A 27,488-nucleotide genomic window follows, 5' to 3' on the forward strand; every position below is an offset into this window, starting at 1 on the left:
GAAAGTTACAGCAATAAAGCTGCTAAGAAGCATTTTTATAAAGTTCTTTTTTTGGGGAAAAAATTAATGTTAACAGCTATATCGCGGTAACTTTCTTTATTATGAAGTTATTATCAAGACTTATTTCACGAGATACAAGAATAAAATCAGAGCCAAAAAATATCAAAAATTACACCATAGGCCAAAATATGAGCAAATACTCTAAAACTGACAATTTACCCCATATCACATATAATCTAGTAGGGTTGTTATTTATTTGATGCAAATATTCAATAAAATGGCAATACTGTGCTTAAAATACTGTACTTAAAAGGTAGGTTATGTTTTGCTAAGAACGAATTTGAGTCAAATTCGCGAGGTTCGAAACCCGTCGGTCTAGAGTACATGATCATATTGGCAGATGAATAAAATTAGATCTGCAATTTTTAATCCAGCATACTTAAGTTTGACAAAATCAGACATTTCTTTTAGTATTTACCTATAGACTTACTTTTATGATAATTTTTTAATGCTAAAAATTCTTAGAAGCGAAAATACTAAATAGGATTGAAAACTACAGATCTGATGTGTAAAGCTAAGGATTATTGACTTTAAGAATGATAAAACTGTTAAAATTAAAATTTTTGTACAGACTTGTTAAGACTAGATTGAGTATTGTTTAATAAAGAATATTTTAGAGATATCTATATATGAATGTTGTGTTGTTCTTTACATTCTTAATGACAATCTTCCTTGCTTTAAAGCACTCAAAATAATGAAAGTTGCAGCTACCTTTGTTTCCGTCGGCTCCAGTCGCCATGGGCATTCCAGTGTTCGGGTCCATCATTCCAGATTCGTCGTAGCTTTCCTCATAACTGCCATAGTCGCCATAATTATCTTCGGCATATGAGTCGTCCATAGCGGCATCAGGGTCAATCATGGTGGCCTCTTCTTCGAACTCGTTATCGTTGGCGTGATGCTGTTGGATGGCACTAATGTTCTCGGCCGCAGACGCTGATGAGTTGGCGGCGGGTTCAGATTTCACAGGTACAACTTCTTGGATATCATCGTCGTCGTTGGAGTTGGCGGTTGACGCAGACGCGGCGGCAGATGGGGTTGAGGGGGTTGATGATGCAGGCGGGGCCATAGAGGTTATGGAGCGGGATTGGTTGGCGGCGGAGGGGCGGGACTTTTTGGTGGGGGGACCAGACTCGGAGGCGGTGGAGTCGCGTGCTCGAGATTTGGACTCACTTTTTGGTTTGTCATTGCTTTCTGAGTTACCCTGAGTTAAGCCTACAAAACAGAAATATTAAGTTACTTTTGGCTTTATGTATAATATATTTGATACTTAATATACGATTTTGTTAAAAAAAAAAGGGGGCACTAGAAACGAGCTAATCTAGAGAAAGAACGAACCAGCATATGAAATAAAAAAGGAACAAGTTCAAACAAATATTAGATAAAATAAACTATCAACAAGAAATAATGTGCTTTTCTAGTTTTTTAATAGATATTTAGTCTGTTGAAAAAACAGTACAGACGAACTTTAGTTGAAAAGTAGCTGCGCTGTTAAAAAAGAAGAAAAAAACACACTGACCTTTGACCCTGAGGTCTTCAGCCACAGCCAGAAATGAATTAAGCTCCTCCTGGGCAACATTTACTTCACCCATGTACATAAAATCTAACACAGCTTGCAATTCCTGAAAAATGATTAATTTATAGGTGTATATTAGGCCGACTCAAGATGCAAAATTTTTTGGCGCGCTATTTTAACCCATTCTATTTATAAATATAAGACTATTGATACCTTTAAAAGTGTTCTCAGACTATTTTTTCAGCAATATGTCAAATTCGAATTTCATAAAAAAGGGGAAGGTTCCCCCTGGGGGTGAAATTTTTTTTTCTTTCAAACCATGGCTTTATACACCTTCCTGAATTCGTCTTGAAGAGTATATTAAGAATCAAAAAACGTTTTTTAAAAATATTGATCCCAGAAAAAGTTATCCTCAAATAACCGTCAAAATCACCTGATTTTGCTAAAATGGCCAAAATTGTTAGTTTTTTGAGAATAGCTCTTGCTATGATCAAAATATTTTAAAATCGTTTTTTGATCCTTAATGTACTCTTCAAGACGAATTCAGGAAGGTGTATAAAGCCATGGTTTAAAAGAAAAAAAAATTTCACCCCAAGGGGGGAACCTTCCCCTTTTTTATGAAAATCGAATTTGACATATTGCTGAAAAAAAGCTACCAGAACACTTTTTTTGGTATCATTAGTCTTTATATCATAAAAGGAATGGGTTGAAATAGCGCGCCCATTGAATTTCAAAAAAAGTGGTAATTCTGAGTCGGTGTAGTGTATATTAAGTAGAATATAGGGATGATAAAGGCGTCATAAAATTTAATTTTCCATAGTTTTAACCCTGTATTACCTAAAATTAGAGAGGAAATCGGATATTCTTTCTCCAAAAAACCTGATGTCCCTGTAACTTTTCCACCTGTTGAAATAACTTTCACCCCCTCCTTTACCCCGGAGGAAAAAAAATCGGATATGATATATTCATCCATATAACTATGAAAGGGATAGTTGCATGAAGTGCATTTAACAACTTTAATTGCAAGCATAAGTTACAAAAATACCATCTGACCTACCTAGTAGAAAATTAAAATTCTTTCAAATATATGTCCTATGGGTGTAGTATTAACTATTGAACAGAAAAAATATGCAGTTCACAAAATTCAAGTTTACATGCACTTCGTGCAACTACCCCTGTGGAAGAAATAGGAATGAAAATAAATACATTTTTCCAATTGTTTTAAAATACATTTTGTTCATGAACGGCGAAAATTTACCTTGTGTTTCACCCCCTTGAGATACAGCAGGGGGTGTTGGTGGGGGTTCCTCTTCAGCACATTCCTAAAGAACGGGCTGCACGCTGACAGAATCGTCTTATGCGCCTCAATCTGGGCGTTGTCATCACAGGCGAGAGTTACATCGAAAAAGTCACGCTCCTTCCTCAAGTCACGGAATGCTGAGCTGATATTCGACTCGAAGTCGTTCCACTTGAGGCAGAATTTTTCCGCCCCCATGGCGGTTTTAATACTGTATTTTTTCTGTAGTATAAAGTAAGTTTCTGGCTATTTATTCATGGAGAACACCTAAAATAAAGAAGTTTAATTAATTTACACGATCGATCGGAAATTAACTAATATAATTTGTCTAATAAAAACTAGGTTCGTAACAATGTAAAATGGTACGTATTCCTACTGAAAACTCCATTTAGAGACCTATTAACCATACGCTACGGAATTTATGTATCAACAAAGAATACAACCCTCCCCCCACCAAATAAAAAATAAAAAATAAGAAACAAGTAGGTTTGATATGTTCATGTTTATATTAAATAAATGACTTTTGGGTTACATAAAGAGATAAAATGAAAAACTATGTCTTCATTTTTAAATGAAAAGTTAGTTATATATTTAAAATTAATAGAAAAGAAATTGAAAACTGAATATGTATTTTATTAGTCTAAAGGAATTTTAGTTACATATAAATTTTATCAAATAAATATTTAATTTATTTACATTAATTATGTTTTACAAATGAAGAGCCGCCATTTTGTATCTACCGACAGCTAAGTAAAAGCCGCTTTTTTCACAATTTTCTATCATAATAAAAGTAAATAAACATAAAAAATGTAAACAAACAGACAAAAACAACACTTACCCTACATGCTTAGTCACAAAACACCGCCGATTGTCGCCGAAAATCGTTAATTTTCACCGTTAAAACGTTATTTATAGAACGGCTGATTTGTTGATGCGGCAATGGTCGGCGGGAAAAAGCGAGGAATCTAGCCGCCTTGCCTGCACCACAAAACAAGAGTTAGTTTTGAAAACAGCAAAATAGTGGTTTTAATTACAGCAAAACATTTTATACAGCATGAAATATATTTTCGAATTGATAAAATTTTGCTCATTGTTAAAAGCATGGGTTAAAAAAATTATTTTCTTGTTTATTGGCTAATTTTAAAAAGTTTTTGTATTTGTGAAAACACTAAAATGCAGACATCCAAGGCTGAGAGGCGGGGGATAGGTGAAATATATGGCGGGAGGGATTAAATAAGCCGGGAGATTTCCCTTTCAAGCCCAATCCAAACTTCTACGCCATATCATTTCCCCTTTTTCCTTCGTGAATAAGAAGATGCAGCTTCTCCTTTTTTATACCCCCTTACCGGCCTCACGTCTGACGAATTTTTTCTGCTTTTTTTGTGGAAGCTAACATTTTGAATTATAATTTAAAAATTGTATATCCTGATGCTTAGGTTTAAATTGGTTAGATTTTGAATTAGGTTACGATCCATAAAATAGCTACCTCTTAAAAATTTAGTCTAAAATCATAAAAAAAAAATCACTAATTCCTTTACTGCGTTTCATAGACTTAAAAAGCCAGAATATTCTGTTTTACTATTGGTTAATTAATCTATACACCAATGAGAGATCAGTATTTACAGACAAAACCAAACCAATTAGGAACGGATTCAACAGAAAAATCGCGAAACCTCTGGATTAATGGATTAAAGGATAGTTCACAAAACTGCCGCATCCTCATCAATATCGCTAGTGTAGCACAATATTTTTCATTTCGTTTTTTACGCCGTGGCAACAACATAAAATTCCAAAAAATGTTATATCAGACTTTTGGGTTGAAATTGTTGTAAATCTTCGCTTTTTAAGCTTTGTTTGGTGTCTTTAAAGTTTTTTTTTCAATTTTCTCTAAAATTTCACCATGTTTTTTGAGTGTCTGCGCATGTTTTCCTTTGTTTGTTACCATAGACTAGGAAATATAGATTATTAGAGTGAAAAAAGTGAATTAATTAAAATTTTATTTTTGTGTTATTCTGATAGTTTTATGTTTTTTAAAACTCTTAGTTGAATATTCAAATTTATTTAAATAGTCTTAGAAATTTCTACTATTGGTACTCTATGGAAAACCTCGTGTTATGTTGTGGAATGTCTGCGCATGTGTACTCAGCCATTACAGTGCAGTGGGAAGAAACTCCGCCATGATAACATTGCTGCTTGTTGCCAACATAAAATACGTTTATTGTGAAATTATGTAAATTCTAATGTTTGTTAATAGTTTTACTTTGTGACAATATGTTATATTAATAGTTTTTGATACTTTGAATCATAATTGAAATTATATATAGCGCTAAAATTAACCAAAAAGCTTTTTTTGATGTTTTTCAAAAATGATGAAATTGCCGGGCTTTTAACTATTAATTCTAAATGCATAATCATCCTATTTAAAAATAGCTAATTTTATATTCTCGATTATTTATTGAATATCTTAATTATATCATTTTGAAACTTATACCAAGTTTGCCTTTCTAAGATATCCATTTTGTAACGTATGAAATTCTTTTGCGTATTGTGGGAGTTGAAGGGTTAATTTTTTTCAGAACATTTGTTTATTTACTCAAGACTGACCAAAAAAGCAATTAGTTGCGACCATAGAATCGGCCTTAAAGTTTTGATAACTTTTAGTTGTCAAAATAATCCAAATTCACATTTTCAACCCTATAAAAACTTGCCATTTTTGTATGATATTCCTAATGTTACAAAAGCATTTGTTTGAAAGTTTTGCATAAAAATTAGACCTTTAATACTCATTTTTTTTAATTTCAGTTTGTGAGAAGTATTAAAATGTATTAAACAATATTATGCGCGAAAAAATCACTATAAGACTTCACAATTCTACCAAGAATAAGGAGGTAACCAGCGCTGTTTTAGACAAAAATTACTTTTATATTAACTAGGGTCTGAATTCAAAGATGGGATGGGCAGGAAATAGACTTAAACTTAAAACAAATATCCTAAAATCATTTCGGATCCCATGATAATCTTCCCGGCCTAAAGTATAGATGTCATTCGGTTTAGTAATTTTAAGATACAGACAAAAAAGCCTTGCTTCTTTATATAATAAGATATGATAATGTTAAGCTTTTGATCTGCCTTCACGTCAACTTAGATTCAGAATATTTACAGTATATAGATAAGATACTTAGAAATATTATGTTTATATTTAAATTGTGAACTATTAATACCTAAAAATCGAAAAATTTATTATTTTATACGTTAATTAGCGGCTACGCCCCCTAGAGGCCTCTAGGGGCACTTGAGGAGGAGAGAGTCGAATTTGATAATTCAATTTCTTATTTTAGATTTTGAAAGAAAAAGTTAAAAAAAATTTACGTTTGACGTTTATTTTTCGTTGAACTCTCTTTCTAAAATTGGTAAATTTTTAAAAATTTAATTTCTCTAGGGAGGGTGGTGGTACCCTCCCCCAAAATAGTTATAAACCTTCCCGGGACATATGAGAATCTACCCTGTTAAGGAGAACCCAATCGGTTCAGCGGTTAGCGAGATCCTTCGGTACACACAGACAGACACACAGACAAACATCCTGTTACTTTAGTATAAGGATTACAGTGGAATTAAATATTTTTTATAATGTGTTCATTTGTTTTAGAAGTTTTATGAGAAAAGGAGTGAGCGAGAAGTAGTCGTGAAAGGTTCTGACCGAGAGGATCTGCAGACATCCAGCAACAGGATGGGCAGGAGTGACTCCAGCAGAAACAGAACTATGGCTAGGAGAGATTCCAGCTTGGATCTCAGGGCAAAGTTGGATAGGAGAAAGGTATTGTTAAATCTTCGTTAAAAAGATTTAGTTTATTTACACATTTTATTTATCCTATTTAGGATAATATACCTATGCAACTGCACTACTCAAATTTAATAATAATTCTAAAAAAAATCCCCTAATATACACGTTTGTTCCTTGCTACTAAAATTCAATGTTTTTTTTAACTGGGGGCAATAGGGTAACTTTATTTATCGTTCCCTTTTATGTATGTTATCAAAAATCTTTTATTCTAGACTATTTATATCAATTTTGTGTTATTAAAGATTATTTAATTTCCAGGATGATCTAAAGAAAGAAGTGATTGAAGTGAGCACATCAAGAGATCGCAGAGAAAAATTTACAGACAAAGAAAATTCCAGAAGAAAGCGGTCACGAACCCGCTCAAGGTCCCGACCCCACAGACGATCACGTCGTTCAAGATCAAGATCCAGCTCAAGAAACCACAAACGTCGTGATGACCGCAGATCAGAGCGGTCACGCTCACATGACTGCAAACCTTTGTCAGAACACAAGTCTTCAAAATCAGACGGTCAAAGTAAAGATAAAACATCCCGAAAGAGGGTTAATAGTGAGGATTCTCCCGCCAAAAAGAAGCATGAAAATGGTGATGGTGAAACAACTGAAAAACCTGCCAAGAAGAAGAAAAAGAAGGATGCCGGAGAGGAGAAAGTAAAGAAGAAGAAAAAGAAGAAAGATAAGGAGAAGAAATCTAAAAAGAATAAAGCTGAGGTATCTGACAAAGACACAACTATTGAGGATAATCTAAATGCTTCTGATCCTGGCAGCAGAAAGGAAAGAATTGACAGTGGCATATCCACCAGTTCTATTATGAACTCCAGGGAAGCTACCAGCCAACCAACAAAGACATCAGACAGCAAAACAGTTCCCCGTAGAGTTTCAGATTCTCCTCTGTCTGGCAACAGCATGAGTCCTTCTCCACCACCAACTAAAACCAAACAAGATGAGCTATCCTTCGATTTAATTTCTACAGATGTATCCAAAGAAAATCAGTCAGATTTATTCAACGAAAAAGATAATCCTGAAGTTAAAAGTAAATGGGAAACTGAGGAACCTGACCACAAAACTAAATATGTAAATGGCGATATTGATGAAAGGATTGTTGGAAATAATGAACAAATTCAGTCCAGAAAAAGCCACGAAAATGATGAACAAAGAAGTACATCAGAAACAAAAGCCGAGGAGGAGACGAGAAGAGTTAGAGAGGTTGATGATCACAGTAGAAGATCTAGTCAAGACAGACATCACTCCGGCAGCTCTGGCAGCAACAGACACAGGGACAGCTCAAGAGACAGAGATGTCAGACGTTGCCAACATGACAGACATAATTACAGGAAAGATGAGAGAGAAGAAAGAAGTCATCGATCACGTGATGAGAGAGAAGTTAGAAGCAGGGATGAAAGACAGCGAAGGCCAACTGGTGAAAGAGATGACAGACAAAGTCGTACACGTGATGATAGAGATGAAAAACCTAGAGACGATGTGAAAGATGAAAGAAATCGCCGCCGTGAATCTAGTCGAGATAGAAGCAACAAGGACAGAGATGTTCGTGCCAGCAGAGATAGGGATACAGGCGGCAGGCGTGATTACAGAGATAGAGGCTATAAAAACAGGTCTCCTGATAACAGGCATCGTAACAATAAACGATTTGACCGACGTGATAGATCACGGGATAGGCGGGATTACAGAGATGATGTCAGAGAACGGCCACATTTCCGCCGCCGGGCAAGATCGCCAGCAGCTTTATCACCCAACAGAAGAAACAGAACACCCACAAGAAGTGAAGACAGAAAAGTGGTAACGCCTACAAAATGTCTAACCCCAAGCAAGTGCCTGACCCCTACAGTTTCACCCAACAGACTTCAGGAAAGGTCTGAGGATGCCAGCAAATCTGGTGATGAATTTGAAAAGAAGGAATCTTCTTTGGAGAAAAAAGATGGACCTACAGCTAAAAGATCTCGTTCAAGAGAAGGTGATGGCGGCTATAGAAGCCAACACAATGGGGACAGACGTTATAACAGATATGGTGGCAGACGGTCACCCCACAGGGGAGATAACAGGGGCTACAGAAGAAATGATTCAAGATATAGTGAGGGTAGGAGATATTCACATGACAGCGATAGATACAATCGCGATGACAATTACAGCAGGCGTTTCAGTACAGAAACACGAGATCCTGAAAGAAATTCGTGGGAGAGCAAAGTTGATGATTTCATGTCACGTATCGCCGGAGGCTCTAATCGACAGTCCGAAACCAGAGATCCTGTTCATACAAATCTCCCGTTCGATCCCTCCAGGCCACCGCCTCTAGTCGGTCATTCCGGTGACATTAACGGCTATGTTGATCCATCTCTCGTCTATGCTGGAATTCCAGTTGTAGGCGGGGAAGCTGGAAGTGTTCCACATACACCTATGGGCCTTGTACCACCGCAGATGCATCCTGAACTCCTGCATCACCACCAAGCAGCAGCTATCCATGCTGACCCACATCTTGCACACATGCATCATGCCCACTACCATCATCAAACCTCACAAGTACAAGACTCTACACTAGAGTCCTCTTACTCAAGCCCACTACATGATGCCTATCCCTACCCCTACCCCGCAGCTCAAGAAACCAGAAGTCCGACTCCGGAAAAGAAAGTTCTCACGGCCAAGGAGAAGAAAATCCAGGAAACTATGCAGAAAGAAATCTGGCAATATGTGTCGGATAAGCTGTTACAAGATCCATACTTTTTGAAGAGGAGGAAAAAGAAGGGCGCTGAAGGGGAGGATGGAGAATCTTTGAAGGTAAGACTTATAATCTGTTTCACTTAGGTAGCGCAGCAACAACCAACATAACAGTTTTAATTTTAAACAAAACCAACGTTTTAAGAATATAGGGCCTCTCTATTCGAGGGTGACGTTTGTTAAAAGCCTAAAACCATATAAAGGTAATAAAGATTTTAAATTGTTTAAAATTATTTCATTGAAGGACCTAAAAAGCTTCCCTAAAATGAAGAACCCAAGCGGTTCAGTGGTTACCAAGATCTTAACGGACAATTAAGTAATCCTCCGTCTAAACAACTGTACACAATACAGTTACTTATGAAAGAACCTTTAAAGCTGTCAATTGACGAATTTTAATGAGAATTAAGACAAAGAATTAAAAATTCTTAGAATTAATAAGGGTATTACAAAATGTTTTCTTCCCAATTACTGGTTTATTGAATACGAGTATTTAATAAGATACCTAGTACAAATCGCTTTATAAACCTCTTTTGGTTATTTCTTTTTTAAAAAATTTTGTTTAAAAGGTTATGAAATGTTTTTTTCTATATCAATACACTAGTGGCTACGCCCCCTCGAGGTCTCTAGGGGTACATTGGGGGGGGGGGGGGGCTATTCGACCAAACGCCCCCCCCCCCCCCCACCTTTCTTTAGACCTATGAGAAGACAGGTTCAGCGGTTAGCGACATCCTTCGGTACAATCAGACAGACGAACATACTGACATCCTGTTACTTTTTTTATGAGTATTCAGTTGAAATATATTCACATTCGAAAAAGATTAATATAAAAATGATATAATACATTCAATAAAAAATCTCCTTGCTAATACGCTTATTTAATACTTTCTACAGTTTGATACACGAAATGATGATTGTGTTTTAGAGTGATAATAATCGTTGAAATTATAACTAGACATCTTTTATTATTTATTCTTTTTACTCGCTACTATATTACTGATAGGTTTCTATTTTAATATTTATTGAACAACGAATCTTTTATAGTACCTATTTTATTAAGAACCATTAATTTTTAGTTGTAGTCTATTGAGAAAGAAACTTCAGAAAATGAACTTTTTAAAATGCTGCATATTAATGAATTTTTGAGACCAATTTCAACAAATACTAGTACATTACCCCCCTTACAATAAACCAGTAATCCATTCACTTACCCAACTTAGATTTATACTATCTATCCGAGACATAAATAAAGAGCAGTTTAATACGCGTGATTTATCTTCACGTGAGTAAAAATTAAACATCAACCAATTTTCTCTCTACCCCCCTAGTCTCTATCTTTTTCTCGCACTCTCACAAAGTTGTATAACTTTTTTACCGAGGAAACGTTTAAAAAGTTAAAAATATACACATTCATTATACATGGATATTGATAATACTTTATTTATTAGATAAGAAATATAATTGCTATGTGTAATATAGTTAGATAGATAGACTATTATTAATGTTACGGAAGCATTTCTGATAGGATTAATTTGTTTATCTCCAGGGAACAGGGAAATGATGACAAAGAATTTCTCCCAAACTTTCTCCCCCCCCCCCCCCCCACTTCCCTTAAGTTACATAAAAAGACAAGTTTTACGCCAACAAAATATCTAATTTTCAGCAATTTCAATTGAATTAATTGTCTGAATCACAGCCCCTGATTATTTCTAAAACCAAGGGTGATGTACACGTAATGAAATAGCTGTTACCCTAGCCTGCGAGTTTATTTAAATTCCTCCCCTCTTTTATGTAAAATTCTTCAATTTTGATATGTTTCTTCTAGGAGAAGGCTGACAAATGTGTCGCCCGTCTGGCGCAGAAGTTCGACAAGGCCGGATTCAAGGACGCCCGCCTGTGGAGCATTGTGAAGGACAACGAGAAGGGGGTGGAGGGTTTCATCGACGCCATGAAGTGCCACCTGGCTGAAAACTTCATCCCGCTTGAAAGAGAGTCGAAGAAGCCCAAGGATAAGCTGGAAGTTGAACTCCTGGATTCTGGAAATTTCTTCAGGTATTATTTTTTTCTCTAATTTATATCATACTAACGGCTGTGCCCTCACTGTAAAGGGGCTCTACATTGCGAAAGAAAATAGCTGAAAACCACTCTTAGCGTGACTGAATCATACCCGCTATTTCTGAGATCCTATGCTTCAAACAAAAGTTTTACTTAAGTAATAAAGATTTAAGATACTAATATCAAACAAGGTAAGGTTGAGTACAATAATGGATTGATTAAAGCGCCTTTGTTTGACGGCCATAAAGGAACATACAACAGAGTATTTAAAGTATCTAAACTTTAAGATTTTCAATTTTATAATTAGGGCACGGTTTTAGCTTTCATTGTTTGGTGAAAAAATGTTTAGATAAGTTTATTATATCTCTTATTTTATAAACGCTTTCTAAAACGTGTAGGACGTAGGTATTCAGTATTATTGATTTATTTAACGATCCCAAAAAATAATAATATCTATTCTGATATAAAAAATTTAGGAGAGGCGTAGAAGGCAATAAGATAATAATCCTAGTATATAAAGTATAAAGTTTTTTGGTCTGTAGCTTAAAATTTCGATAACTACTGAACCGACTGAGTTCTCCATTTTATGAAATCTTTCAGGTCCCTGGATTTTTTAGGCAATCTAATTTGTATATTTAAGTATGGTTTAAGCTAATTTTTCTACTTTCCTTACTCCTTCGAATACATAGCTACTAGATGCTAGGAGCGCAGCCGCTAGTATGTTTATAAGTTATCAAAGCTAAATTTTATGTTAAGGATTGTGCGTTAGACTAAATTTACATAAAAAATTTTACGCCCGTACCCAATCTTTTATTAATGATTCACATTGCTAATCTTAATTATTTGTTACAGGTATGCTGGAGAATTCATCCTCAGGAGCATTTCTGGCAAAATCCGCCACGCATCCAGCTCAAGCCTGGACGCTGTACCTACTAATGTCCTTCAGAATATTCTACAGACCGCGGCCTCGCTGCCCAACTCGCGTTCAAACTCACGCGCCGATCAGGTCATCTCGCCAACTATGGAGCAGACTGCAGCTGTGGATCCCGTGAAAGCGTCCTTTGCTGACATGGAGAAGTTTATGGCGGTTAAGATGGTTGAAACCATAAAACTTGATCTAGACGCGGCTAAAGAAACAGCTGGCCTATATGTTGATACACTTATAGTTGCCAGATACAACTTTGTTACGCTAGAGGATGCTGTAAAGAATTATGTACCACCAGAACCAGAATTCGAAGGGGAACCTAAGCAGACAATATATGGTCATTTATTGGAAACATTGCGTGAAATTTCTTTTGACCAATACCCCAGAAAGTTGTCAAATTCAGATCTTGATTCCCATCAGACAAATATTGTCAGGATAACATTGGAGTATTTTGAAAGTGACCGCTCCGCTACCCCCACAAAGACCTCATCCTTGCGAACTGTAGGAGAGGAAGAGGATGGTTTTATCGGCCCAGTTCCCTCCACCGAAGAAATACCCGTCGGCGGCAACACAGAAAATCAAATGCCCCAACGCCGTTATGTCACCGTTTACGTGGCCGTTGATACCGTTAGCGTGGAGGGCCGTCTAGTCCCCTGGCAGATTTCTGTGCACATTCCTGGCCTCCCGGAGGAGGAGGACCCTGATTATGAGTGCCTGATGGTGCCGCAGGTCCTGCTTGATCGGCCGAAGATACTGGAGGAGCTGTGCTTCACGTATGATGATGAAAGGGGAAATTACTACCACCACGGCACAGAGTTTGGACGAAGGAAGGCGGAGACAGAAGAGGATAGTCTTGAGAAGTTTGCTAACTTTTTAGATGTAAGTATTTTTGCATGGATTAGTGTCTATGTTCGTTATTTTAGCAAGCTGCGTGCATCACTTTCAGAGTACATGAAATTTTTTTAAACATTAAAGTTAAAATATATAGATTGTATTTTACTCACAAGTTTGTTCTGTATTTTCTCAAATGTTTTACTTTGTCATTTGACAAAAGTGTTTTGTGCCCAAAAAGCTGCTGATATATTCTTATTTAATTCAAAAACGGTTATATATCAATTAAACTCGTTCGTAAGAAACTTCCCTCGATAGTTTTTAAATACATTGAATACACCTATAATTGTTTTTAAATTAACGTCAGCAATTTATTTAGTCTTACAATATTGTTAATATACAATAGAAAAATTAATTAAAATTAGTTAAGTAACATTTTATATAGCAAGGATCAGAAACGTGAAATGAAAAATATGTTAAGAAACGTGCACTCATGCTATGTATATAGTGGTGTTTAGTAACCATTTTCCCTTCGGAATTTCTTTCAATTAAAAAGATTTCTCTCAAATAATGGAAGAAAATTTTGAAATGTTGTAGAACTTTTTTTTGAATCCGTAAAGTATCTTTTTCCTTCTCGAATACTTTTGCTGTCCATTATTTTACCCCCTACATTAGAACACTTCAATTGAAGTCGTTGGTTTAGCTTATAATAGCAAGTCAAGAATTATTTATCTGGTCATCTTTCCGGCCTGTATTTACCTTTTCCGACAGTCAAAAAAAATAAATATTTAGAACCTTCTCGTAATTTGTATTTTAAAAGGATCTCTCCAGCATAAAAAAACTTATTTTTTAATAATATCCAAATAATAAAAAACTTATTTTACGGGACTTATTGAATGTTTTAACTTAAATACCTAAACAATGTATAATAATGCATTTAAACTTCTTTTAGAAAATTTATTTGCCTTTAGAAAAGTAATAAATTGTCTAAATTGTGTATTAGATATAATCACCAAAGTATAAGATTTAAACTATTAAAAGAATTTTATATCCGGTATTTAGGTTTTTGACACTAATTTACTGTATTATTTACATTATAAAAAGATATAACTGGAAAGATAGGCCTTTGTATAAATATTTTTAAAAAAAACATCCCAACCTTGGTTTTTTTTGGTTTTTAAGCTTAGTTTTTTTTTTGGTTTAAACCAAGTAATTTTGTATACCAACTCTGATTTTGGGTTGATTTGAGATGAATACTTGCTTTGGGGTTTGTATATCTGTACAACACTATTTTTTTCATTTCATTAATTTTTTTTTGAATATCTTGTTTAAACTGATTAAATATTTGTAGGAGCTGCGTAGTGGTTGCAAGGGGGCTGGTTCCAACAACGGTCTGGTCCTGGTATTTGAAACTGGAGAGGATCTGGCCATAATACAACATCTGTTCAACACACACAAGCATAATGTATTCTATGATGCTATCAAAGGTAAGAATAGTTATTAGGCGCATTGTATAATAGACAGCTTTCCGCGAATATTAACATGAAAAATTATAAGATCAAAACCAGTTTTGTTAGCCCCGAGGAGCCAATTACGCGTTTTGTTAAAACTAATTTTGATTTTAAATTTTTTTTTGATGGTACATAATGAAATTTGCGGTTTACTGTTTAATATTTGTATTTTATGACCTTTTTAAGTCCTCTAATATTATTGAAACCCAATCTAAAGACTTGTAAAAATATCTCTTATAATTTTATAACTATACTAGCGGCTTCGCCCCTAGCCTCTAGGGGCGTTGCCCCAAGAGATGACAACAAAAAAAATTCAAAAAAAAAAAATAAGAAGAACTAAAGAAATCTTCTACAAAAGAAATTTTCTACAAAAGAAATCTTCTACAAAAGAATTCTTCTACAAAAGAATATTTCTACAAAAGAATTCTTCTACAAAAAAAAAAAAAAAAAAAAAAAATGGGGGGGATTTTTGTTGTTTTTGGGGGGGTTGGGGGTGTCCCACCCCCCAAGAAAATAGCTTAAAACCACCACAGGACCAATAGGTATATACCCTGAAGAGTAGAATCCAATCGGTTCAGCGGTTACCGAGATCTTAAGGGACAGACAGACGGACAGACATCAAGCTACTTTGTAATATAGATAATGCATATTATCTCACAAAAATGTGATCGATATTGCTACGTAGAAAGTGTTTTATAAACAGTTGAATGGGAAGATTGCTCACTCAGGCTTATTATGACTTGGTCTTTAACTAAGTCAGTCAATTTAAACTTTTAAGGACATAAGTTAACGTAAACTCTATAATTCTTGAAAGTTTGCTAGTATGTCGATTTAATTTTTACTCTGAAAAACATGATATAAATGATTTTTATATAATTTTTTGTAGCGAAGCTTTCTTATAAGTATTTTTATGTTTTGTTGGTACACCGCTTGTTTTATCATAGATCGCAAAAAAATACAGCAGAAAATATTGGGGGAGTGGGGGGGGGGGTCATAGTAGAGATACCATGGTTTAAAATAGATGGATTATTTTTTAAAAATTGGTACTTTTTTTAGGGGGAGGTGGATCGACTTTTATAATAGTTTAAAAAGAAACCTTTAAAAAGTTCTGGGGGTTGATTTTTTTGGGGCGATTTCTCTTGGGAGTGTGCCAGTGTGGAGGTTTCCTCCCCAAAATAGTTGTAAACCTTCCCAGGAACTATGAAAAGCTACCTTCTAAAGGAGAACCATATCGGTTCAGCGGTCAGCGAGAACCTCCACTACAGACAAAAAAAAGGTTACTATCTAACTTTATGATTTTAGGATTATGCTGTTTGGACCATTACGTCCGTGTGACCAGGCCTGCTTGTCCTGCTTCTTATACCTGGCCTTTCTATACTTACAAGGTAAATACATTTTTGATAACTTAATTATCATCGCAGTTACTCATTAACTGGTTTTAAAATGGTACATACTATCGTAGTCTTTTTTTTTTTTGTAAATATTCCGTATTATATTGCTGACAAAAACAGGCGAAAATTTAGCATTATATTCCTGGGGTGTATATTCTGCAAAATTGACCCTGCTCAGGGGAGGGGGTAAAAAAAATAAAAAATATGTGGTTAGGGAAGGGGGGTGTAAAAATTAAGAGAACTGAAAAAAAATTCCATTTTTCTCCCCTCCTTGGTGTAAATAAACTAAAAAAAATATGCAACAGGGGGGGATATGAATAAAATTAAGAGTTCTGTAAACATTTTTTTCTTTTTTCCCCTTCCTTGCTGGAAAAAAAACAGGAGGGAAATATTAAATTATCATTAAAAAAAATAATCCAAATAAACCTTACCTATTGACCTATTTCAGACCAGTGACGGGGGCCGGTGGATCTCTACAGTGACCAAGGACGGAGTCCACCACAAGGTGGAAGCGCTGACCAAGCCCGAGTGCATCTACACCATCACGAACCAGCTGCTGGGCGCCGTGCCCACCTACCTCAACTTCACCAAGTGGTTCTGCTACCCGGTCCAACACCCGGAGGTGTCCGCCATGACCGCCGTCCGCGAGCACATTCTGGAGCTGGTGCCGCTGCAAAACTACGTTGACCGCCAATTGTTCACCAACAGGGTCGATATCGCGTTAGAGGTATTGTTACACTGTAGGTTTTTATCCGCGCCGACAACATCTTTTACGCGTCCCGCGTTTAGGTGTTTTTGCCGCATTTTTTATAGAAATATCAAACATGATTTGTTGACTGACGGTAGTTCTTTTGACTTCATACTATTCAAATGTAATTTTAATGTTATTTTTATCATGAAGTCAGAAGAGCTCACGTATTACTTTAACTATTGTGATATTTATAAATTCCAAATGTTATGTAGAATTAAATTTTTCAGAGAAACCTTTAAACCTTTCATAATGTAAGTACTTCATTATGATTTGATAAAATGCGATTAAAAATCTGGAAAAATGAGATCCATTGAAAACTGAGGATTAATTTTGGTATTTATCCTCGCATCTCTAGATAGAAGTGTCAACTAGCAGCTTTAAAGAGGCAGATTCCTGTAATAATCATCTTATTCTATGGGCAAATATAGTTTCTAGCGGCGACGGGTCTCTGAGAAGGTGTTTACAAAAAAAAACTAATCGGGGAGAAGATCTAACTCTATTTGAAAATAAAATTATAAAACTTGTTATGTTTTCTTAAAAATTGTGATTATTTTTATGTACTCTTCTACTAATGGTTATGTAGCTTATTGAAATCACGTGCTTAATCTACTCGTGATATATTATATTCCATAGTATTTTTTATGTATGTATGTGCTTTTAGGAAAATTTCTTTCTTAATTAATTTGCATTTGTTGCAGGGTGTGTACGCTGTGCGTAGCGCGGTAGACGGGAACAGAGTGTACAGCTCGTGCTCCCGGCAGGTTGTCCGCAGGCTGGTGGCCCTAGGCTTTACCAATCAGGTTCTCCTGAAAAGCTTCCAGCAGGATCCGGCATACGAGATACCCTCCACTGTTTTCCTACAGGATATGACTGAGGTAAATCTACTTTTCATATGCTACTACTTAAGGTTTATATTTTACTTGGGTTAAGATAAGAAAATATTTCGTATTTATATTAAATAAATTGCGATAAATAGAATAAACTAGGTTTTATACCCATGTTATGCAAAATCCTACTAAACAAGCTTCCCTGAAAATTAGTACATGATGAAAAAAAACATTAATTTCTATTTTAGATATTTCCCTCATTACTTAACATTCATTCATTTTCGAAATACTTCTTTACAGGGGTGTATATTCTGCACAAGATTTATTTTTTCCCCGGCTCCAAATTTCTTAATTCTTTTCCACCCTAGTTTTTTCTCACCAAGTAGGGGGGGAACTATTTAAAGAACTATATATTTTATTTATTTTAACCCTCCTACCACACATTCTTTTATTTTTTTTTTACCAAGGACCTGGAAAAAATGTTTTCAGTTTTCTTAATTTTTACATTTTTTTTCCCTCCAACCACTAATTTTTTATTTCCCCCCCCCCCCCCCCCCCCTAGATATACCACACTTTTTTGGGATCTTGCTGAGTCAAGTATCAACTGTTGGGAATATCGAAGGATGACTCCATGCAAAATTTGAGCCGGATCCGGCTAAAACCGGCCGTGAATTTTATGAAAAACCGGTTTTTTCCGGTTTTTAGGGGGTATCTGTAAATCGATTCAGCTGGAGCAAAACCGGTTGGAGGTACAAAAAATTTTACTTCACATGAAATTTAGCCAATGCAATTGCCTACAAAAATGTACTTCATCATCAACTTGATTGGACAACTCTTTCCCCTCCTAAATGTCCATTAAAACCTCGGAAACGGCAAAAATCGCCAAAAATCACGCCTTCGGCGGCAAATAACGGTTAAACGGTCAGCCGGAGGCGAATGAAACATAAATAAAGAAATGTCTGCCTCAAAAAGTTGTTCAACATCAAAGAGATGCTTGAAGTCTCTAAAACGACTCCTTCCCCTCCTTTAAGGGGAAAAACTGAAAAAACGTGATTTTCAAAAGTATGCCCACTTCGTGGGTGTGGGGGGCACTGAACCCGTCACCCCAGGGTCACCAAATATAAAGTCTAGGCGGCCCACAATGCTGAATTTTCACCAAGTGAAAGTCTTGTGTCATTATCTCTTATGTGAAAAAAGTTATTAATTAATTAAAATTTCAAATTGTGATTTTTTGATGGATTTCTTTGATGAAATGACAGGCCGGTCAATTTTTAGGCCATTTTTTGCGGTTTTTGGGCCGTCACGCCCAAACGGTTTGAGATAATCTCACGGGACCCTTTGCCCGACCTAAGCCTGGTTATTAGTAAGGTCTAAGAAAAAAAAAATCCCGGATTAGATGAAGCACGACGTCGCTGCGCGCCGTCAAAAATCGCTGGTCGGCTCATTTTGCCCCCTCAAACCCTCACCTCATGCCATTTTTCTGTGTAAAGATTATAATTATGATCTTTTTCATAAGTCTGTTTTTTTTTCCTAGACCTCTCAAATAACCAGACTTAGGTTGGGCAAAAGGTCCCGTGAGATTATCTCAAACCGTTTGGGCGTGACAACCCAAAAACCGCAAAAAATGGCCTAAAAATTGACCGGCCTGTCATTTCATCAAAGAAATCCATCAAAAAATCACAATTTGAAATTTTAATTAATTAATAACTTTTTTCTCATAAAAGATAATGACACAAGACTTTCACTTGGTGAAAATTCAGCATTGTGGGCCGCCTAGACTTTATATTTGGTGACCCTGGGGTGACGGGTTCAGTGCCCCCCACACCCACGAAGTGGGCATACTTTTGAAAATCACGTTTTTTCAGTTTTTCCCCTTAAAGGAGGGGAAGGAGTCGTTTTAGAGACTTCAAGCATCTCTTTGATGTTGAACAACTTTTTAAGGCAGACATTTCTTTATTTATGTTTCATTCGCCTCCGGCTGACCGTTTAGCCGTTATTTGCTGCCGAAGGCGTGATTTTTGGCGATTTTTGCCGTTTCCGAGGTTTTAATGGACATTTAGGAGGGGAAAGAGTTGTCCAATCAAGTTGATGATGAAGTACATTTTTGTAGGCAATTGCATTGGCTAAATTTCATGTGAAGTAAAATTTTTTGTACCTCCAACCGGTTTTGCTCCAGCTGAATCGATTTACAGATACCCCCTAAAAACCGGAAAAAACCGGTTTTTCATAAAATTCACGGCCGGTTTTAGCCGGATCCGGCTCAAATTTTGCATGGAGTCATCCTTCGATATTCCCAACAGTTGATACTTGACTCAGCAAGATCCCAGAAAAGTGTGGTATATCTACCCCCCCCCCCCCCCCCCCCCTGAGCCGGGGATCCCATGTAGAATATACACCCCTGCTTCTTTATTCGTCTAGGAAATTTGAACTTGAATATAATTTTTTGCTACATATGAACAAAAACATTTTTGTCTAATCTTAATTATTTTTCAATCAAACATTACTCTTACAGGTTCAAAAGTTACGAGTTCACGAGCAGACCGACCATATCCGTAATATCATCAAACAGTTCTACATGCAGAGAATCAACCCACAGCCCATTCATCAACAATATTCGGCCAACAACTCTCGTTAATAATCACACAAACCTTGCATAATTCTAAACTATTTCTATTCAATCAGTAAAATTAAGAAACCAGTTCAAAAAAAGTTTAATTTGTTCTATTTTTTTTGTTTGTTATATGCATTATATTTTGATAGTGTTCATTCTGTAGATTTTTTATGTATGTGTGTTCATCACCTTTGAGTGCGCTTTTTATAGAGTAGCACATTTAATTGTGTGCGTGTGTGTGATTGAATGCGCGTTGAAGCGTACTTATTTATGTACTGTAGTCGTACACATATACCTTCTTTGTTTGTACTATTTGTACTGTAACAGATTATTATTATTATTAAACCTTTGTAAATTGCAATTTTTTGCTTGCGGTTATTTGTCATTCAAAAATAAATTTCTTGTGTAAATAACTTATTTATTTATTATTTAAATTAAACTGTTTTTATATTTGCAGATTCTTCCCATGATGAAATTGGTCAAGGTATGAAAGCTATCCATTAACTTAGTTATGTGTGTCTTTGTCTGTAAATTTCTTAAAGAACTATTCGAAAATTTGCGGAAAACCTACATTTATGCGTATTTCATTAGTAATGGCAGTTTTCAACCGTTATCGAGACCTTATTGGACAGTTAAGTTTGTCAAAGGATCTCAACGTATTGTGTAGCTTTGCTTTTATAGAAAATTCTGTCATCATAGTTGAAACCGAACTTCATCATTGTAATACTAAAGTTGCTTCCAAAGATATCTTACATGGATATAATTCTTCTAAATTAAATCTAATTACCAAAATCTATAGTAGTTTTTATCGCATCGTAATATTGACAACTTTCCGCGGATAGTAAATAAGATATTTGAGTTATGTTGGACCTATTAAATTTTATTTTATTCGGAGGCTGCAAAACGATACGATATATGATTTTTAGTAGCGAAGCTACTCTATAATTCACTTTGTCCGTCCGTCAGTCAGTCCGTCCGTCCGTAACGCTATGGGGGAAATGGGATTTACTCAGCTCCTATAAAAGATAGAATGCTGAAATTTTTTGACAGCATTCCCATCATTAAGGAGCACAAAAGACTATAAAACATCATTGGCGTTCGGACCGATTTTTAGCAGGTTTTAGGCTATTTTTATATTTTTCACATTTTTCTCCATATCTGCAGTGTTTATGGTCCGATTTTCAAAAATTTTTCAGTTACAGATATCAAAATAAAATTTCCCGTCGTTTAAAGGAACAACCATGAAGGCCAGACTGCCTTTTTAGCAGGTTTTAGGCTATTTTTATTTTTTTCACATTTTTCTCCATATCTTCAGTGTTTATGGTCCGATTTTCAAAAATTTTTCAGTTATAGATATCAAAATTAAATTTCCCGTCTTTTAAAGAAAACAATCATGACGGCCAGACTGCCTTTTAGCAGGTTTTAGGCTGTTTTTTATATATTTAACATTTTTCTCCATATCTTCAGTGTTTATAGTCCGATTTTCAAAATTTTTCAGTTATAGATATCAAAATTAAATTTCCCGTCTTTTAAACAAAATAACCATAACGGCCAGACTGCCTTTTTGGCAGGTTTTAGGCTATTTTTATATATTTAACACTTTTTTCCATATTTTCAGTGTATATGGTCCGATTTTCCAAATTTTTAAGTTAAGGATTTAAAAATTAAATTTTTTGTCGCTTTAATAAAACAACCATGACGGCCAGACTGCCTTTTATCAGGTTTTTGGCTATTTTTATATGTTTTACATATTTCCCTATATCTTTGTTTATTTTGATGCAATTTTCAAACTTTTATGGGATATCAGTATCAAAATAATTTTTCCCATTGTTATGAGCATCTTTAATATAATTTACATTGACCATCGTCATAATGCAAAATAAAACAAGGTTTCATGTCTATTTTATCCAATAAATCTATTCTTGATTTTAGTAAAAACCTTTTAAATCTACCTGTATGTATTCCCATCGACGATTTTTTGTGCTTCGCTACTTATGGATGTTGTCATCCTTGTTAATATTACTCTATTCCATTGGATATTAAGCGGTTTCGAAGCCATGCTGAAATAGATAATTATCAAATCGTATTATATTCAACTTGTCTTGTGTAATTCGATGCGATACATGAATTTTAGTATGACTCAAAAACGGTTTTAATCTAGCGGATATTAACCCGTCTTGAAGCCATACTAAAATAAATATTAATTCTCTAACACTGCAAACTATTTGTTTATCTGACCGTACTAGAGCTGGTACTATGTTAATTTTCATCAGGATGAAATATTTTTCTAGAATTGAGATTTAGGAGAAACAGAAAGATAAAAGGGAAAGTAGAGGAATTTTCAGAATGTTACCAAATATCATTTTCCCTCACTTGTTTATTTGAATACAAAAAATACGGAATATTCTATACTAGAGTTGGCTCGATATAAGGGGGGGGGAAGTTCTGACACATTTGCGTAAACCTGGTGTATAGGCTTTATCTTTGGACTGAGAGGATAGGTTATAAGGGATAAAATCATTCTTATGTGATGAACTTCCCCCAGATTTAAGATTTTTTGGATAGGCCTCCAGGTTCCGGAGCTCCAGGCCTCCAGGTGGTCTCTCTACAGGTAAAAATGAAAAAAAAAATTTTTTTTAAGAGTTAGATGTCAGCTTATGAGACAAAATATGTATGTTTTTTTCTTCAAATATGTGAATAACAATCAAAAAGAAGCATATTTTGTTTTATAAGTTAACCTGTAACTCTTCAAAAAAAAAATCTTATTTTTAATTTTTACCTGTACAGAGACCACCTGGAGGCCTGGAGCTCCGGAACCTGGAGGGCTATCCAAAAAATCTTAAATCTGGGGGAAATTCATCCTATAAGAATGATTTTATCCCTAATAACCTATCCTCTCAGTCCAAAGATAAAGCCTATACACCAGGTTTACGCAAATGTGTCAGAACTTCCCCCCCCCCCCCCTTATCTCCCTATTGGCTAGTTTTCTATATGCATATGGTGCATTATTTGCCAAATGTACCACTTTTCTGCACTACCTCTCCGATTTTGTTAATACTCTATATTTTGGTCCGTTGGGTGATTCAAGGATGCTGGATGGCCAAAAAAAAGTTTCAGAGTCCCTGGATGTTTAGATATCTAGCTATCTATGAGGGTAGGTAACAAAAATTAAAAAAACACCCATTTTTTCACAATTTTAAAAATTAATTTTTTCATCAATCTTACATCCAACCTATACATTTTATACACCAAAATGATCGTTTATTCATGTAAAAAGCGCACATAATGCTACTTTGGCCAAAACTCTAATTTTACAGGGTGTCCAACAAAAAGTGTATTTTGGATATCTAGCGTAATACCCGAAATACCTGTCCGAAAAAAATCATTTTTTTTGGCTTAAATCCTGTGTTTTATCTGTGGGCATATGTGGTATATAATGGTTCGGAGGACCCGGGACTATAAGGTTGTCAAATTTCATTTTGGGACACCCTGTAAATGTGATTTTTGTGTCTGTAGAGCTAAAACTTGGTCCAAATTGGCTATTTTTTTCAAATTACTCTAATATGTGTCTTAGTATGTTTGGCCATAGTGTTTTCTGACCAGATCAATATTTTCCTATTTTTTGGACACCCTGTATTTTCAAAAAAAGAGAAAAAAATTTTTTGTTTTTGTTTAGATTTTTTTTCTATTTTTAAGTTACTTAAAACTGTCATATAGATACAGATTTTGACTAATAACAATAATATTTGCCTATTTTACAAATTTTTACACTTTTGGGACACCCTGTGCATGTTTTTGAAAAATGATGGTTTTTGCCCATTTTTGGGAGGAAGGAGTCGTTTTAGGGCCATAGACTATTTTTTCATTTTTGTAGGACTTTTCAAGATACATCATTTGTTATTTATGCAAAAAGCGCAAAAACCGAACCGTTTTGCCGTTATTCACTGCCACAGGCGGAATTTTTCACGTTTTTTGCCGTTCCCGAGGTTCTAATGGGCATTTGAGGTAGGAAGACGTTGATTTTTCAAGATAACTGTGAAATACTTTTATTTAGGCATTTTAATTTACTAAATTTCATGTGATGTAAAAATTTTTGTATATCCAACCGATTTTTGTCAAAAAAAATTTCAAATGCACATGGTTTATGTTTCTTTTATTACTTATGTTATAGCAATTATTTATATTATATTCACTTCATTTTCTTGTTTAAACAATTGAAATCCATCTTGACAAAAAACGGTTAGCTGCACAAAAAATTTGACTTAATATGAATTTTAGAAAATTAAATTTCCTAAATAAAAGTATTTCAGAGTGATCTTGATAAATCAACGTCTTCTTACCAAAAATGCGCATTAAATCCTCGGGAACGGCAAAAAACGTGAAAAATTCTGCCTGTGGCAGTGAATAACGGCAACACGGTTCGGTTTTTGCGCTTTTTGCATAAATAACAAATGATGTATCTTGAAAAGTACTACAAAAATGAAAAAATAGTCTATGGCCCTAAAACGACTCCTTCCTCCCAAAAATGGGCAAAAACCATCATTTTTCAAAAACATGCACAGGGTGTCCCAAAAGTGTAAAAATTTGTAAAATAGGCAAATATTATTGTTATTAGTCAAAATCTGTATCTATATGACAGTTTTAAGTAACTTAAAAATAGAAGAAAAAAATCTAAAAAAAACAAAAAAAATTTTTCTCTTTTTTTGAAAATACAGGGTGTCCAACAAATAGGAAAATATTGATCTGGTCAGAAAACACTATGGCCAAACATACTAAGACACATATTAGAGTAATTTGAAAAAAATAGCCAATTTGGACCAAGTTTTAGCTCTACAGACACAAAAATCACATTTACAGGGTGTCCCAAAATGAAATTTGACAACCTTATAGTCCCGGGTCCTCCGAACCATTATATACCACATATGCCCACAGATAAAACACAGGATTTAAGCCAAAAAAATGATTTTTTTCGGACAGGTATTTCGGGTATTACGCTAGATATCCAAAATACACTTTTTGTTGGACACCCTGTAAAATTAGAGTTTTGGCCAAAGTAGCATTATGTGCGCTTTTTACATGAATAAACGATCATTTTGGTGTATAAAATGTATAGGTTGGATGTAAGATTGATGAAAAAATTAATTTTTAAAATTGTGAAAAAATGGGTGTTTTTTAAATTTTTGTTACCTACCCTCATAGATAGCTAGATGTCTAGACATCCAGGGACTCTGAAACTTTTTTTTGGCCATCCAGCATCCTTGAATCACCCAACGGACCAAAATATAGAGTATTAACAAAATCGGAGAGGTAGTGCAGAAAAGTGGTACATTTGGCAAATAATGCACCATATCTATTTCTCAATAAATCTATTTTCCTCACCCGGCATTACTATCTAAAAGAAAGTAAATATTTAATAATTTAAGTGATTTTAAAAAGATTTTTTAAATTATATTTTTTCTTTACATTACCATCACCAAAGGGTTAATGATGATGATTACAATTTTAGTTTAATATTTGAACATACAAAGTGTCGCCACAATCGAATTCTTTTAAAACAGAGTTTTCTTAAATTTATTATATTATAAATTTAAATTTTCTTTTTTATGATTTTAAAGGGGGGGGGGTGCGTAATGACATAAGCTCTTAAACCGTGAGCAAAATGGTCTAAATATTGAGCTAGACCCTTCAAACTTGGTATATAAGCCTAGTCCTATAGGTATTACATCTAAATGGCAAAAAAATCCAAAAAAAATTATTGTTAGGTTAGGTAAGAAAAACCCTGCGCAAATGGAGTTTTTAGGCTTTTTTTGGTCTATTTTGATGTGGAAACTTGTTTTAAATTGTTTTTTCTTAGGGTTTTAACTTAAATACACTGTATCTATTCATATGGACATTATTTAAGATGATTCAGCAAGTCGGGGACCGACCCCAGGGGGCTAGGTGGGTGGCCCGCAGGGGTTAAGTTCATTTTTCCCAATATATTTGTTGTGATACGTCAAATTATAGGTTTTTTAGGTCAAGGAACTCAAATTCAGAGCTAAAATAAGCATCAGACTAATCTGAAGCTAGCCCCAGCGGGCTAGGTTGGTGGCCCGCAGGGGTTAAGTGCATTTTTTCTAATATATATCTTGTTATATATCAAACTATAGGTTTTTTAGGTCAAGAAACTCAAATTCTGAGCGAAAATTAGCATTAGACTGACCTGAAGCTAACCCCCCCGGGCTAGGTTGGTTTTCTGCAGGGCTTAAGAGCATTTACCTAACCTAACCTAGAAACTTACTTATATTTTTACAGGTTTTTTTCTTGAATAAACTGTGTCTATTAATGAGGACTTTATTTAAGATGATCCAGCAAGTCGGGGACCGACCCCAGCGGGCTAGGTGGGTGGCCCGCAGGGGTTAAGTGCATTTTTCCAATATATATGATATGTTTTTTAGGTCAAAGAACTCAAATTCAGAGCTAAAATAAGCATTAGAATAATCTGAAGCTAACCCCAGCGGGCTAGCTGGGTTGCCCACAGGGCTTAAGTGCATTTTATCTAAGCTAACCTAGAAACTTACATTTATTATTTTTTTTAGGTTTTTTTTCTAGAATAAACTGTCCATTCATGAGGACTTTATTTAAGATGATCCAGCAAGTCGGGGACCGACCCCAGCGGGCTAGGTGGGTGGCCCGCAGGGGTTAAGTGCATTATTTCCAATATAGATCTTGTTATATATCAAAATAAAGGTTTTTTAGGTCAGTTAACTCAAATTCAGAGCTAGAATTAGCATAAGACTAATCTGAAACTAGCCCGAGCGGGCTAGGTTGGTGGCCCGCAGGGGTTAAATGCATTATTTCCAATATAGATCTTGTTATATATATCAAAATAAAGGTTTTTAAGGTCAAGAAACTCAAATTCAGAGCTAAAATTGGCATAAGACTTACCTGAAGCTAACCCCTGCGGGCTAGGTAGATTTTCCACACACAGGGATTATGTGCATTTTACCTAACCTAACCTAGAAACTTACTTATTCTTTTTGGTTTTTTCCTTGAATAAACTGTGTCTATTAATGAGGACATTATTTTAGATAATCAAGCAAGTTGGGGACCGACCCCAGCGGGCTAGGTGGGTGGCCCACAGGGGTGTAGTGCATTTTACTAAAGTATGT

General features: G+C 35.2%; 2 protein-coding genes across 42 annotated transcripts in view; one reads left to right on the top strand and one right to left on the bottom strand.

Moving 5' to 3' along the window:
- Positions 1-4,175, bottom strand: part of LOC145331346 (uncharacterized) — a 71,242-nt gene extending 67,067 nt beyond the window's left edge. For 27 of the 38 annotated variants that reach the window (XR_013883759.1, XR_013883758.1, XM_080176137.1 and 24 more), the window contains exons 1-4: positions 3,709-3,875; positions 2,832-3,137; positions 1,577-1,679; positions 772-1,272 (exon numbers count right to left, since the gene is read on the bottom strand). Coding sequence is in view for 36 of the 38 variants with exons in the window: in XM_080176137.1 (XP_080032263.1) it covers positions 772-1,272; positions 1,577-1,679; positions 2,832-3,068 (841 nt within the window). In the remaining 2 variants the exon portion in view is untranslated. Of the gene's footprint in view, positions 1-771; positions 1,273-1,576; positions 1,680-2,831; positions 3,138-3,708 lie in introns of all 38 variants that reach the window. The other 11 variants (XM_080176086.1, XM_080175991.1, XM_080176147.1 and 8 more) reach the window with 8 other exon arrangements.
- An 852-nt stretch (positions 4,176-5,027) lies between these two features.
- Positions 5,028-20,750, top strand: LOC145331291 (uncharacterized). Of its 4 annotated transcripts, none has more exons than XR_013883704.1 (10): positions 5,028-5,758; positions 6,517-6,684; positions 6,970-9,498; positions 11,261-11,487; positions 12,343-13,294; positions 14,598-14,733; positions 16,060-16,142; positions 16,597-17,355; positions 17,598-17,774; positions 20,239-20,750. XR_013883704.1 is itself a non-coding variant. In XM_080175914.1 (10 exons), the coding sequence occupies exons 1-10, from the start codon at positions 5,708-5,710 to the stop codon at positions 20,359-20,361; spliced, it is 4,725 nt and encodes a 1,574-aa protein (XP_080032040.1). In that variant the 5' UTR covers positions 5,028-5,707; the 3' UTR covers positions 20,362-20,750. The 4 variants fall into 4 exon arrangements, 1 of the variants encoding a protein (XP_080032040.1); XR_013883705.1 differs by having other exon boundaries at positions 16,597-17,232; XR_013883703.1 differs by having other exon boundaries at positions 16,597-17,150.
- The last annotated feature ends 6,738 nt before the right edge of the window (positions 20,751-27,488 follow it).

This window comes from Acartia tonsa, chromosome 1 (genome assembly GCF_053477335.1).
Source record: "Acartia tonsa isolate MP-2025a chromosome 1, ASM5347733v1, whole genome shotgun sequence".
In the NCBI taxonomy this organism is placed as follows: Eukaryota; Metazoa; Arthropoda; class Copepoda; order Calanoida; family Acartiidae; genus Acartia; species Acartia tonsa.

Bases quoted from the DNA above. Each gene is read 5' to 3' on its own strand.
- LOC145331291 (XM_080175914.1), top strand. From the start codon at position 5,708: ATGCGCGAAAAAATCACTATAAGACTTCACAATTCTACCAAGAATAAG. The intron at 6,685-6,969 runs GTATTGTTAAAT...TTTAATTTCCAG, and splicing joins CAAAGTTGGATAGGAGAAAG to GATGATCTAAAGAAAGAAGT. The intron at 16,143-16,596 runs GTAAATACATTT...GACCTATTTCAG, and splicing joins GGCCTTTCTATACTTACAAG to ACCAGTGACGGGGGCCGGTG.